Source organism: Rhinopithecus bieti, unplaced genomic scaffold, assembly GCF_001698545.2.
Source record: "Rhinopithecus bieti isolate Rb0 unplaced genomic scaffold, ASM169854v2 scaffold_31787, whole genome shotgun sequence".
In the NCBI taxonomy this organism is placed as follows: Eukaryota; Metazoa; Chordata; class Mammalia; order Primates; family Cercopithecidae; genus Rhinopithecus; species Rhinopithecus bieti.
In genome coordinates, this window is record NW_016814655.1 from 6,452,940 (window position 1) to 6,467,927 (window position 14,988).

At 51.2% G+C, this 14,988-nt stretch overlaps 1 protein-coding gene and 1 long non-coding RNA gene across 2 annotated transcripts in view; one reads left to right on the plus strand and one right to left on the minus strand.

The window, feature by feature from the left end:
- TLX1 (T cell leukemia homeobox 1) overlaps positions 1-627 on the minus strand; it is a 7,273-nt gene extending 6,646 nt beyond the window's left edge. The window contains 1 exon segment of the mRNA XM_017851837.1: positions 1-627. Coding sequence (XP_017707326.1) covers positions 1-344 — 344 coding nt within the window. The 5' untranslated portion in view covers positions 345-627.
- Positions 628-739: 112 nt separating this feature from the next.
- The window catches only part of LOC108515154 (uncharacterized), a 44,916-nt gene continuing 30,667 nt past the window's right edge, over positions 740-14,988 (plus strand). Inside the window, exons 1-2 of the long non-coding RNA XR_001881436.1 lie at positions 740-1,129; positions 4,445-4,584. This is a non-coding gene — a long non-coding RNA (uncharacterized LOC108515154). The remainder of the gene's footprint in view (positions 1,130-4,444; positions 4,585-14,988) is intronic.

Here is a 14,988-nt window from a genome sequence, read left to right on the forward strand (position 1 = left end):
CCCGCCAAGGCCATGTTCACGTTGTAGGAGCCGGGCAGCGGACCCATGCTGCAGGCGCCGCCGCCGCCTGCCGGGCCTCCGGGGCCGCCGGGGCCTCCGGGGCCGCCCGGACCTCCAGTGCCATAGGCCCCCGCGCCTCCAGCCCCAGCCCCGGCCGCGGAGCCCCCGCCGCCGTAAGTGTAGGCGCCTCCAACCAAGCAGCCAAGGCCGTATTCTCCGTCCTGGAGGCGCGAGGCGGGCCCCATGCAGCCACCCTGGTCTGGGCTGTTGAGGATCTGGTCGATGCCGAAGCTGATGGGCTCTGCGTGGCCCGGGTGGAGGTGGTGCGGTCCCAGGTGCTCCATGCTAGCCCCGGCCCCACGGGGGGGCCCGGGCGGCGGCGCTCGCTGCGCTGGGCTCCGGGGGCAGCTAGCAGGGGCTGGGAGGCAACAGCGGCTCCTGGCTGCGCGGAGACTTGGGAAGCGAAGTGCGCAGAAGGGCTAAAGTAGAAGGGGGAGGGGAGGGAGAGAGGGGGGCCGTATTCTTCCCCTCTCTGGCTTCTGCTTCCCGGCTCGGGCTGCTCGCTCGCTGTTGACTCTGGGACATCAATCACCAGGCGAAAAAGCCCGGTGCAAGAGCGCTTCGCGGTTTCGGCCGGGTCTCTCCATTGGCTGTGCGCGGAGAGGAGCCGGGTGAATGACAGCGCGAGGGAGGGGAGGGGAGGGGGAGAGGAAGGCCAGAAGCCGAGACAGATGCAGGAGCCAGAGATAGAGAGACGGAGACCAAGACTCGGAGTAGTTCATGGGGAGAGAAAAGAGGGGGAAAAGGAGAGGCTTAAAAGGAAAAGGGAAAACAGGAAGCGACCATTCCCAGAGACGGACAGACAGACAAACCCAAGGAGGGTGAAGTCAACTGTCTTCCCGGCCTGTTGGTAGGCATCCCCTCACTTTGAACCGGGTCAAAGGAGTCCAGCCCACAAGGCTACTGGGGAAGGGATGTCCCTACCCAACTGGAGAATCTCCCCAAGGGCTCAGCTGGGAAACACCTGTCACTCAACCAGGAGATTTACTCCAAACTTCAAGTCCAGCTTGTTAGAAAGTAGAAGACTGTCTACTCCCCAGGTATGGAGCCCAGGCCCTGAGGCAGAACGGTGAGTTCAGGCTTGTCCTTCTTTAAAACACAGGCCTATGAACAACTGGCTATATGTTATAAAAATCAGCAACCATCCCCCAACTCAGCCTTCTTAGAGAAATTCAGGAAGGGAACATTTCCTGAAAGGCAGGCACAAGTCAAGAGGGTTGGTTTGGGGTCTTCTGCCAGGGTGACCATGCCTCAACACATGCCTTTCCTTTTAAATAAACAGATGCCTCAAGAAGTAAAATCCTACAGGGTTTGAAAGAGGCAATTCCTACAGTGTTTGAATGAATTCAACCAGATTGCTTTCCACCTAACAATTACCCCAGGGTTGGCTATTCCAGGCAAGAAGACTTTGGACTGTAGTGTGTGTTATTTTCTTACTTTTGGAATCTTGGGAGGAAGCCATAGGGGCTTAAGACCGTAGGGGCTGGGATTGGTGGGACTAGGATCAGGGAAGTGCATCCAGGACAAATTTAGGCCTTTCCAACGTTTTGCCAGTGGCTGTCTGGCTGACAGCCCAAGAGAAAAGGAGGAAACTCTCTTTTTCTTCTTCCTCTCTTCCCCCTCTCCAGTAGAAAATGTTTGCTACCTTTTAGAAGTCAAGCTTTGGGAAGGGCACAGGTTGCATCACTTGGGATCTATTTCTGGTCTATTTCAGTTCAGTTTCAGATTAGACTTTTGAGTACGCCCCTTCTCTATCTGGAAAGATGCTAGGATGTGAAGACTCACTTTCTCTCCTCCTCAAGTCTTATTACAATCTATTTGCTTTGGGCATGTCTGTCACCTCCACTTGAAGAGATCTTGGAGACAGAGAGTGGCTTATTCATTTCTGTTCTCTCCTGAAGAATACAGCCCCAAACAACAAAATATGTTCATCTTGGGGAATAACAAGTGAATGTATCTCTTTATTCAATAATATTTATTGAGTACTGTACTCACTGTGTCAGGCACTGTTCTAGGCACGGGGGACATAGCAGTGAGCAAAACAAAGGTCCTGACCTCATGAAGCTTACATTCTATAGAGGGGGTCAGACAATAAGCAAAGAAGCAAATACAACAAGACAGATGTTAGTAAGTATTATGGAGAACAATATAAACTCTACACCAATCCTTCGGATGAGTATTCTCCCTATTTTACAGATGTGAGGAAAGCACATTTCAGAATAGCTATGATTGCTGTGGATCAATATGGAGGAGCTAGACTCAACTTGATTTTGTGGGTTAGCCTGGAAACCTAGGTGCTGGTTGGAAGTTCATATCTGTGGGTAAACCTTGTCTGAGCTCCAGCCAGGTGAACAAAGGCCCACTCAAGACAAAGCCAAATGTGAAATTGGCAGTCGTTTGTAAACACTAAGCAGAAACATGAAGGGCTCTGCTCCCTCACCAGTTCTCTTCTTCCCACTTACCGAATCCAGGTACTATACCCCTACCCAGGGACTTCCATAACTTACTTTGGAAGTCGTCTGAACCTGAATGAATCTCTTCCTGCTCTTATCTTGAGGGAACTAAAGCAGAAATAAATTGTTTACTGGAAGACGGCTTTGTGCCAGGTACCATATCATACTTATCTCATTTAAGACTTATAACAACCCTGGGAAGTTAATAGAAATGTCCCAATTTTTTATAATTGAGAGAATTGAATGAATGTTCATGGCAGTGTTATTCATAATAGCCCAAATGGGGAAACAATTCAGAGGTCCATCAACTGATGAATAGATAAACAAAATTTGGTATATCCACACATGGAATATTATTTAGCCATAAAAAGGAAAAGAAGGGAAATGCTGGTTCATGCTATAACATGGATGAACCTAGGAGACTATTCTGCTAGTGAAAGAAGTCAAGCACAAAAGCTACATATTATATGATTCCACTTGTCTGAAATGCCCAAAATAGGCAAATTCACAGAGGTAGAGAGTAGGTTAGTGGTTTCTGGGGCCTGGGGGCAGCAGGGAATGGAAATTGACTGCTAACAGATACAGAATTCCTTTTGGAGTGATGAAAACATTCTGGATGGTTACATAACTTTGTAAAAATATTAAAACCCACTGAGTTGTGCATTTTAAAGGGGCTGAATATTGTAGCATATGAATTTTATCTCATTTTTAAAAAGAAAAAAATGGCTGGGTGCAGTGGCCTGTGCCTGTAGTCCTAGCTGCTCCGCAGGGTGAGGCTAGAGGATCACTTGGAGCCAGGAATTCGAGGCTGCAATGTGCTATAATTTCACCTCTAGCCTGGGCAACAGAGCAATGCCCCATCTCTAAAAAGAAAATGAAAACTGAGACTCAGCGAAGAGAATAAACTTGCTCCAAGTTCCATAGAGAGAGAAGACTGATCTGGAATCTCAAAACCTGAGCTATTTTCCTTGTTTGAGGCTGAAAACTATGGGGAGGGGTACTGCAGCTTTTTTTTAGGCTGGGTCCTAGTTGCCTCACTCCTTTTAGTCTCACCACCGTTTTACCTGCTGCAGTTAAAACCACATCCTTTGGTGTGAGTTGGTTGAAGGTAAAATTTACAAGACTAAAAAAAAAAAAAACAAAACAAAACCACCTATCTTTCCATGTGCACATCTCTAGCTTAGATGGTCTTCCAACCCTTTTGGCATCTGCCTGATCCACCTGTTGAACTCCTCAGATCTGGCGCCAGTTGTCCAGGGTACTTGGGAGGAGACTTTACCCTTGTTGGCCCAACTTAAAGTTGGCAGAGGTCACCACTACCTTGTACAAGGACCACTATGACTGTCAAGCTCTTCTCATTAAAATCCAGCAGCCCAGGGATATACTGACTTTCCCCTGCTATCATAGCCGCTTCCTTGACTGATTTCTTTCTTTTTCCCCCTCCCACCTTTTCTGCTTATCAGAGTCAACTTTTATCCCAATTGGGGATACCCCTAACTTTTACCCTCAATGAGGTGCTGGGGTTGTGTGAGTCAGCTTAATCCCAGCCTTTGTCTTCCAACAGGGTATTTGCTGAGGGCCAAGACTACCCTCTCTGTCCCTTCCTTACCTAGAAAGATGAGACTGGAGGGTCAGGATTTGCTGGCCTCTGGCCCCCACCCCTTCTCCTGGGAGCAGTGTTACCTGAGCACGGTGTTGCAAGGTTGGGAAGTTTTCTGAAATAGGAGAGGAGACTCACACAAGTTTATATTCGCTGCAGCTTGTGTTTCCACAGTGCTTTTGCATGCCTTGCAAAACAGCCCTGATAAGAACGAGGAGGGAGGGGAAGAAAGCAGGACTCACAGAGCGCCTGCCATGTGTGAGCCGCCTTCAATTGGAAGAATGATCTCTCCACTCATCTTTAATCCTGTAATGTTATCCCCATTTTACAGATGAGAAAACCAAGACACTGAAAGCTGGGAAGGGGCAGACCAGACGTAAACACTGCTTTCCTAACTCCACTCACTACAAGCTGCTTCCCTTAAGCCTAAACTTGGCTCTTGCCTCATAGGACCGTCTTGCAGGAACCTAGGTGAGTTGCAGATCCTTCTCTCTGGTTCTGAGGCCACCTGGTAACACCCCTCCCCCAAGCACCAGCTCTCCCTGGCCTGCAGAATAAAAAAGTGCCTCCAATTAAAAGAAGAGCAGCTGGGGCCAGGGCCAGGGCTGGGGGAGGAGGAAAGGACGGGCTCAGCCCAAGGGGAGGCCCCTTTGGATCCCACACAATCTCCTCCTCCCCGCTCTGAAAGAGACCCCCGGGCCAGGGGTTGTCCTTTAGCTTACGGTTATGTGTGGAAACGTAATTACTTTGTGTTTGTGGGACCATGCATCCATGAGGGGAAAGCTGGATGGGAAAGCATGTGTGACAGTCAGGGTTGAGAGGGCTGTGCAGATGTCCTGGGCATGTCTTTAAGAGACAATTTTAACAATATATTCAATGAATAATTATAGAGCATCTAGTATGTATCAGGCACTGTGTTAGGCTGTTAGGATACAACTGCAAGCAAAATGCATGTCGGTAAGAGCGTTGGAGGAGAAAAAGAGAATCTGGGTATTTTACACAACTGGATTTTGTCATGTGAGGATGCATGTGTCAGTGAGAATGCAAGTGAATGTGTTTTCTGCAACAGGATGAGTATGTGTTTACAACTGTTTCTCTGTAGTGAGTGCCTGTGATGGGATGAGGGCATCTCTCTGCTACAATTGCGTGCTGCAGATAGTGTGTACAGTGGGAGGGGTGTCTTTTATTCCAATGGAATTGTCAGAGAAGTGGCCCTGCATGGGCCTGTGGTCACGGGGAGGGGGACACAGGGTATACCCAATGGATATATAGTAGGGAAAGGGGACTGAGAAATATGTAAGGGGATGTATAACATGACACGGTCCATGGTGGGGCCAATGGGGTTTGCATTCCTAGTATCAAAGGTGTTCCCTCTGCCTTCCCACTTGTCTCAAAAAAGGGGCAGAAAACTTTCCCTGCTGTGGGAAAGGCAGGATCACCTATAGTGACTTAGGGACTTAAAGACCCGGTAAAAGACACTCTAACCCCAGGAGCCCTGGGTTGGGGAGGAGGGTCTCTAGGAGCCTAGATTGAGGAGGTGGGGGGAGTGAGTAGGTCAAGTGACTCAGCTCAACGAGTCCTCAGGGTTGGGGGGTGTTCCAAGGCCAGCCCCCTGTCCCTCCACCCAATTCTTATATAAGATATGGAAGACCTCTCCAACACCAATGGATAGGCACACATTTTCCCATCAGTGGAGAGACTCTGAATGGCTAGAGGACAGACAGACAGAAGACAGACATGTCCCTGCTGTAGGCCACACTTAGCTGTCACCTTGTGTAGGGGTAGGCAATTTTCTTCTCCTCCCCTGCCCTCTCCTCTCAATCAGAGCCCAGCAGGCGGATGCTTCAGAAATAGGGTGCTTCTGTAGGGATCCCTTCCCTTCACTGTCTTCCCTTCCTGCTTGGCTTCTGACCCTAAAGGAACCTGTTGGCCTCATTACCCCTGGGCATTGAGCTAAGGCCTCAGGCCTCTCTCTTACTAATTCCCTCCCAAGGGAGGCCCAGAGACCCTCAGGTTCCACCATCCATCCAGCACTGTCTTGATCATGGTGGCCTTGATTAGGGAATCTCCCATCCTGAGTCACCTCCAAGGATGCCAGAAACCTGGAAAGGGGCAGGTAAGGAGTGGGCTAAGAGAAGGCTCAAGGAAGGACAGACCCCCAGGGCCCTGCTCTCCCCAGACAGCTCTCAAAGGGCTCCCTGGGCACAGAGTTCGGAGTCCCATCAGTGAGTCCCATCAGTAGGGCAGCTGAGCCTAGGACCCAGGGCTGTGGACCAGCCCCAACCTCTCCCATCCTTGGTGTCTCCCTTGGCTCCACTCTGCTGGCCAGGTGGGTCTGTGCTGGGTCCAGAAACCAAGCCCTGTACTGAGGTGTGGGGGAGGGAGAAGAAGCCAAGAGAGCACCAGCCAGCTGTGGGACCAGCCCTCTGAGGGCCCCGCTGCCTTCTAAGAGCCATCCTATTCCCTCCTGGGGTTGGCAAGCTCCCTTTGCGGTCTGCAGAAAGGACCTCTACAGGTGTGCAGATCCCTCACTCTGCCTGTGCGCAGTAAAACAGAGGAATGAGGCAAACTTTCCAGCTGGGTGGGTGATGGCCCTGAAGTGGCCAGCTCTACCCAGATTTCTCATCTCAATTCCTTGCCTCTGCCGGGGGTGCAGATTTGGCCTCAGAGTAAGGGTGGGTGGAGAGGCCCAAGCGCAGAAAACCCAGCCTCCCAGGGGACCCAGTCCTGAACTGTGGCTGAAGATGTGGAGGTGGGGGTCATGCAGTGCCTCCTAGCTGCTAGGGCCTCCTTGACATGGGCAGGTCTAAGTTGTTTCAGGGGGTGCTCAGGACTGTTTGCACATTGGAAGCTGCAGGCTCCTGCTGAGCCGGAGCTGGACTATGCTGGGAGTGGAAAACCGACTGGGACCCCTCCTCAAGATGACAGGAACTGGCTACCCAGGCCTCTGCCTCCACCCCAAGCCTGGTGGATGGAGTGCAGGTTTTATATTAACTTGCCAAGCTCCTCCTCCACCAGAAAAGCAAGGCGGGGTGGGGAGTGGTGGAGAAAATGGCCACAGCTGGGGAGACCCAGCTGCTGGCCAGTGGTAGTGTGGGAGGGAGGTTAACATGTTCCCCATGGTGTCCTGACTGCACACTAAAGCACAGCATATACACCAATGGTGACACACAGAAATACCTAACTCCCAAAGACTTCCAGACACAGGCTTGGCACAGAGGCAACACCCTCACACGCAGATGCACAGATGCCCACTCACCTTGCACACGAACACACAGAAACTCCTCGGTGTGCAGTCCCCACAGGTGCCCACAAAGCCTCCTTTATGCACCCATGTGCAGATGCCCACAAACACTCCCACCCCACTCAGTCTCTGCAGCAGAGATCCAGAGCCAAACGAAGCCTTCTCCCTCCGTGCACACAGCCCTAGGGTCGCTGGTGCACAGATACACACAGACACACCCAACCACACTCCTACAGACGTACAGGCATGCTCACTTCCACACAGATCTTCCTGCTCAGATAACACAAAACAAAACAAAACACAAAACAAAAACACCCCCTCCCCTCTCACACATACTCTGAAGACGGCCACAGGGAGCTCAAAAGCAACCACAGTTTCTCAACCTTCCTGGGGAGTCCACGGTCGCCTTCCCTCGCGGGGAAGGAGTTGGGGGGGTGCGGGGCAAGCCGCAGGTGCCAGAAGTGGGTGTGGGTGGGGTGAGCGCCGAAGGGGGATGAACCGCATCCATATGCATGGTCTTCGCGCACAAAGAGCAGCTGCCCAGAGCTGGAGTCCCGGCGGGCCCGGAGTCGCACGGAGGCGACGGCGGCCCAACTAATTGAATTAGGTCGGCCCGGCCCTGCCACCCGCGCGCCACCCGCGTCCGCTCTGCCACCCGTCTCCGGCCGCCGCAGGCGCTCCTTGGGTGCCGAGGGACGGATTGAGGGAAGGAGGTGTCTCCGCCTGAGCTCCCGCCCGAGGCGGCCTCTCCCCCCGGAAATAATCCCATTGTCCCGGGGGCTGCGGGCGGCCCTGGGCGCCCGGGATCCCCAACTGGACTGCCGCACTGTGATTAATGGGACGGCGGCAAGGGAGCTGACACCGGGAGGGCCGTGGCTCTCCTCCGCCCAGTCCTTCTCAGCTGCCCTGCGTTCCGGTGCCCCTTCCCCACCAAAGTCGGGAAGCTAGAGCGGGGAGGGGCGAGGGGCGGGTGCGGGGAAGGTCACTGCTGGGAATTAGACCAGTTAGGGGCCTTCCTGAGTGTGGTATGAGCCTGAGGTGAGCGAGTGTGTCTGGGTGTGCAGCCATGTGCCCGAGTGTGCAAGAGCATCCAGAGCTGTCAGCCCCTGTCAGTGGGGTGGGATGCTGGGGGGTGTGGATATGGTAAAGTGCACAAGTACTACAGGGCAGGAATTATTAGAGCTGTGTGTAGTGAGGCAAGGATGGGATTTGTAAGGAGACGAAGCTTCCATCCCTGGGAGCCACAGTAGCCTCAAGACCAGGGAGCTGGGCCTGAGTCCCAGCACTGCCCTAGGTCCCACATAAAGTCACTGCCTGGCACCTGCCCTCCTGTCTGCCCAGATTTCTGCAGCCACCTCACCCCTAGACCCGACCACCAGCAATTTACAGTGGGGCTCCTGGCACCTCACTTTTCCCATTCTCCCCTACCTGCCATGGGCTCCACCTTCCTGGGATGGAGCACCAGCAGTTTCTCTTCAGCTCTTCCACTCCTGACATCCTTGATATCTGGACTGTTCCAGTACTTGTAGCCCTTTTGAGGTTAGGCTCACAGATCTCCCCCACCCACTCCACAACACACAGGAAGCCTCCGATATGTGGCTGGGAAATAACTCCTCTGACCTAGGTGGCCCGTGGCTCCTAGGGCGGAGACTTTGTGTGTCTGTCCCTGAACTGCAAGTGCCTAGGGGCAGACCAGAGTCTCTGCTTGTCACCAGCAGATACCCACCCAGAGGTGTTCTGGACACCAGTGAGACTTCCCTGGCTGTTGAACTCCACCCAAGATTGTTGCAGACCAGAATGTTCGGGGAAGTGGGCACGGGGCATGCCCCTTAGTCCCACGGGGCAATTTGCCTTCTCCACTGCGAAGCCAGATACCTGGTTCTGGACTGAGTGTATATGTGAGGTGCCCTAGGGATCCAGGTTCAGGGTTCTTAGGGCGGTGGAAGAGGGAAACCATCCTAGGAGTCCCAGGCTGCACTGGGTATTCAGGATCATCCCAGTGGCCAACACAGCCCCAGCCAGGACCCCTCCCACCTGCTGCTGCCCTCTACTGCCCCCTCGCCCCTACTTGCCAAATCACCCACTTCCTCACCTCCACTGCTACCCCTAGCCCCATCCCACTCAACTCTGGAGTAGTTTGCCTCCTGGCAAAAGAAAACCCTGACTAAGGGTGGGAGCTAGGCAAAGGCTGAGCCTTCCACCCACCAGAAGGACTCAGTGCTTCTGAGGTCTTTGTGCCCTATTCGCCAGGGACCACTACCTGGGAGGGGTAACACCACGGGGAGACATGGCTGCTGCCCATGCCGGCACATCCTCCACTGCTGCCCAAGGCTCAGTGAGGTAGGTTGAGGAGGGAGCTCTGGGCTGGGGACAGCCAGGGGGACACCCAGAGGCCATGTGGCACCAACATTGGATATTCTCGCAGGCCCACCGCCAGGCCTGGGCGGCCAGCACCCTATTTCCTGGGACTTTTACTGCAGCACCGAGATGAACAGTGACATTCCCCTCTCCCCTTTCATAAATATTGCATCTTCCCAATGCAATTACAGGAAACGGAACGGCATGAGCGTTTACTAAATAAGATTATGGGGTAATGCTAATGCAGTTTATGTCTGCGCTCTGACACCAGACAAACTCCCTATTAATAACCTCTCAATGAGGCACGAGGCTCAGAACGCAGAGCCCGCGGCTTCCGGGCCGCGCACTCTGCAAGAACGGCCAAAGCGAAGCGTGGCCGCCTCATGCTGGAGACCACGGCCTGCGCCCTCTTTCAGGGCTGCTGGGTTCCCAGCCTTCCCGGGCCTCTTGGCCAGGAGTTCCCCCTGCGCCCCTTCTCCGGAGGCAGCCTCACCGAAGCCGGGAGCCTCATCTGCACCCTCACCTCCTCCATTTATCATCTATTTCTGCAGCAGTTTAGTCCCAGCTGGTGCTAAGCCCCTCTCTTCCGAATCCACACTGCTGGGAGGGGCCCAAGTTTTCTCCCCTAAAGGGGAGAAAGCCTTGTTCTTCCCCCTCTCGGAAATTGCTCAAGGCTTCGCATTGCCTTGGTGGTGGGGATCCAAACCCCTTCCCTCTCCATTCAAGGCGCTGCACTTACTTTCGTTCCATCTGTAGTACCTTGCCTCAGTCGCTGGCTGCCCTTAGTCCTGTTGTACCAACTGATAGAAACGCTCACACCTTCCCCAGTCATTCCTTGGGTGCAAAGCCCTGACAACCCCTATCCCCATGCCCAGCCCCACAAAAAGGAAAGAAAATTTCCACTCCTACTTCAAAAACGAAGTCAAAGTTCCGCCTCCCTGCACATTCTCAGAGCACAGTTCGTGAGTCCCTCCTCAAGTGGCCAAGAGCACACAATTTTTTAAAACTACCGTTTTTGGCCAGGCACAGTGGTACACATGTGTAATTTCAGCACTTTGGGAGGCCAAGGTAGGAGGATCACTTGAACCTAGGAATTTAAGAGTAGCCTGGGCAACATAGTAAGACCTCATCTTTACAAAAAATAAAAAAGTAGCTGGGCATGATGGTGCATGCCTGTAGTCCCAGCTACTTCAGAGGCTGAGGTGGGAGGATACTTGAGCCCAGGAGCTCTACACTGCAGTGAGCCATGATTGTGCCACTGCACTCCAACCTGGGTGACAGGTCCAGACTCTGTCTCAAAAAACACAACAAAACAAAACAATCCTTTTTTGGATCACAGATTTGGAGTCACAGAGACATGGGTGTAGTCACAGGATATAAAGTTATAATCACACTGCTTTTATAGTGTGTTTGTAAACAGATCAGTTAACTGCTCTAACTCTTGCTTTTCTTGCTTATGAGAGGTATAGTGAATTCTGTCTTCTAATTCATCAAGCCATTGTCAGTATCAACATAAAGAAGAAACAGTGTAAATGTTTCCTAATTTATTGGGGTACCTCTGTTTTCCTATCTTTCTTGTGATTGCACTGACCTTTATGTAAGATGTACGTCTTCCCTACTGGTTCAGTCCTGCTCAATTTTCCGGACTCAGTTGATGAGTTCCTCAGACATACTGTGTGCCTTTCTTGCCTCCCTAACCCCTCTTCTTGAGTCTTCTTTAGGGTCCCATTAAGAGGGCAGGGCTAAGGTGACAGAGATCTGGGAAAATAGGGGATAGGCACAGCAGAAAAGTGCAGACAGGATTTCAAGGTCAAGAGAGCCAGCCCCCTGCCTAGTTCTTGCCCTGTTGCTTGCTGGTCATTAACACAACCCCTGGTTCTTCTCGGCCTTCAAATAAAAAGAAATTTCATGCCCAAGGACTCAGTAATGAGGAACCAGGGAGGGGCTGGGGAGCCTGCAATCTCAGCAAAAGTTTCCCCACCTCAGAGGCCTCCTCTCCTTCTTCCCTCCTCCTCCTTGCTTCTGAAGTCAGCAAAACCTTTGAGCAGCTTCTGGAAGAAAGAGGCCTCTCTGCCTTTGGAGCAAGCAGAAGAGTGAGGGGCACTAACAAGGCCTCTTTGTAGGCCTCCTGGAGCCCCACTCCAGCAGCCACCACCTCTCCATCAAGGTCGAATTGTGCCGGCCTCTGAAAGGCCATAGGGGACAGGATGGGGCCCAGAGCCTGTTGAATGGGGGGACAGTGTATGCTTTACTATATTCTTCTGTCCCTTGCCCCTTAAAACTGGGGCTAGACCTAATCTGGCCAGCACAAACTTACCCCCAACTCCCACCCACAATTCTTGTCCTGGGTTACAAGTGACTTTGCCGAATGCTGAAAACCTGCCTTAATCCGCCTGGGGACATTTCTGACTGACCACAACATCCCTCTGCTTATTTATGAAGGATTAGACCTTCTCTCTACCCCACGTCTTCTGGCCAGTGTTCTTCCTGAGTCTTTTCTAAGTGCTCTGGGTATGGGAAACCTTCCTAACCAGGCCTTTCACATGACTTGTACATAGTATATAGACACACACACACACACAGACACACACACACACACACACACACACAAACTCAGAGGTACATACAGACTCCTCACTCTCAAAAACGTGTATGCAAACTCCTAAGCATAACACATTGACCATCATTGAAGTGGGTCCAGCTATGCAGACACGCATCTGTACTATCCCCCACTGAAAAGCATGCACTCAGAGATGCATACAACCACACAGGTGTGCATGTCCGCACAAAAGAACACGCACACATAAATGCACAACCAATCAACTGCCAAGCATTGTTTCCAAAGGTGATGCTGCCACAGAATATCCCAGAGTTTGCCAGGATTGAGGAAAGTGGTTTCTCTTATCCTTGATGGGAATTCTGTGTACATATTATAATGCGTTCAATGTATTTGGGCCTTGTGCAATCGTATGACGGTATTGGTAAAAACCACTCCCCAGAAGGTACCTGGGCTATGAATCATCCCGGAGAACCTAGAGAAGTAGGAAGAGCAAAAGTCTATGCTGAGGGGTGTGGCCTATTCATTGGAATCAGAGCCTGCCCATCATCTGCACTCTGTAAGCCAACTGAAGAGCTTAAAACAGGAAATAGGAACCTAGTGGGCAGGCTTCAGTGGGGTGTGGACTTTGAAAAAAGAAAGGAAGGAGCTATTTGGGCCTCTCTCAGGGAGTGGCTCTCAGTTCCAAAAAGCAGAAGGTGTGGCCACTTGGGGCCTGATAAAGCCAGGCCTGATCACGGCCTGGCCATGCCTGATAAAGCCTGACCATGGCTAGGAAGAACAGCTGAGCTACACCAAAGAGTTTGTTTCTACCTCTGTGTACTTCAAGAAAACCAATCAGGACAGAGGAGTGGACTAGGGTAAACCGGTGGGGCTTCAGGGAGCCAGAGTGGAGCCAGATTGGAGCCAAGTATAATGGAAAAACCAAAGGCATTGATATTTGGCCACTTGGGCTCAAATTCTTCCTCTGCCACTTCACTAGCTGTGTGGTCTTGGGTAATGCACTTAACCTCTCTGATCTACTGTTTCCTCCCCTATAAAATGGAGATATGCTACCTATCCCATATGATTGTGGTGAAAGTTAAAACAAATTGAAAGATGTAAAAGTGCTTAGCTCAATGCCTGGCACTTGGCAGGATCCCACAGATGGTGGCTGTATAAGAGACAGAAGTAACTAGAAGGCCAGTGTAAGAAGGTCTGAAACCCAGGACAGGAAGACTTAGGGTCCTCCTTAGGATTGGGGCTGCTGCGACAAAGGCAGGACCCACAAAAAGAAGGGCAACTACAAGCTGAAGTGCCTGTTCCTAGTCAATGGAGTGGTGCAGATGGTTAACAATTTCATGTCAGACTGCCCCAGCTTGAATCCTACTAGCTATGTGACCCAGAGAAAATTTCTCTAACTCAGCCGGGAGTGGTGGCTCATGCCTGTAATCCCAGCACTTTGGGAGGCCAAGGCAGGCGGATCACCTGAGGTCAGGATTTCAAGACTAGCCTGGCCAACATAGTAAAACTCCATCTCTACTAAAAATACAAGAATTAGCTGGACATGGTGGCATGTACCTGTAGTTTCAGCTACTTGGGAGGCTGAAACAGGACAATTGCTTGAACCTGGGAGGTGGAGGTTGCAGTGAGCCGAGATCATGATACTGCACTCCAGCCTGGGCAACAGAGCAAGATTCCGTCTCAAAAAAAAAAAAAGGAAAGAAAGAAAGAAAATTTATCTGATTCAGTTTTCTCATCAGTAAAATTATGATCTACTTCATGAGCTTATTATGAGGAGTCAGTGAGTTAGTATTTGTAAAGTGCTTTGACTAGTACCCATCACATAATATAATACTATAAAATGTATGCTAAATAAATAAGAATAAACCAGGTTCCCACACTGACAAGGAACTGGGTTCTGAAAAGGTCTGGGGCAGCAGGGCTGCCACAGGTGGGGAGAGAGGTGGGCAGCCTGCCTCTGGCTGTGAGATCCATGCTCCTTAGAACTCTGCTCTCAGCTGGGCATGGTAGCTCGTGCCTATAATCCCAGCACTTTGGAAGGTTGAGGCGGGCAGATCACTTGAGGCCAGGAGTTCAAGACCAGCCTGGCCAACATGGCGAATCCCATCTCTACTAAACATACAAAAATTAGCCAGGTATGGTGGTGCATGCCTGTAATCCCAGCTACATGGGAGGCTGAAGCACAAGAGTCCCTTGAATCTGGGAGGCAGAGGTTTCAGTGAGCAGAGATCGTGCCACTGTACTCTAGCCTGAGCAACAGAGAGACTATTGTCTCAAAAAAAAAAAAAAAAAAGAACCCTGTGCTCTCAAACTCCCCCTTTTGTCCTCAGGTAGTTGTGGTTTGTTTCTCTTAGGAACAAGTTACCCTTTTAAGTCTTCATGCTGTTTAAGGGTTTGTAAGGGAAAAGTAGCTATTTCTTCATATGTTGCTGGTGGTGCTGCGAATTGGTTCCATCCTCCCTGGGTTATGTAACAAAAGCCACAGTACTGTTCATATCCTTTGATCACATAATCTCACTTTTGGGACCATATCCCAAGGAAATGAAAAAGCAATTTGTACAAAGATGTTTATAGCAGCACTATTCGTAATAGTTCAACCTTGGAAGCAATCCAAATACCCAACACTGGGGAAATGGTTAAGTCAACTAGGGGACATCAGCACAAAGGAATAGCACACAGCCCATCAAACTGCTAAACACAACACAGGAAAATG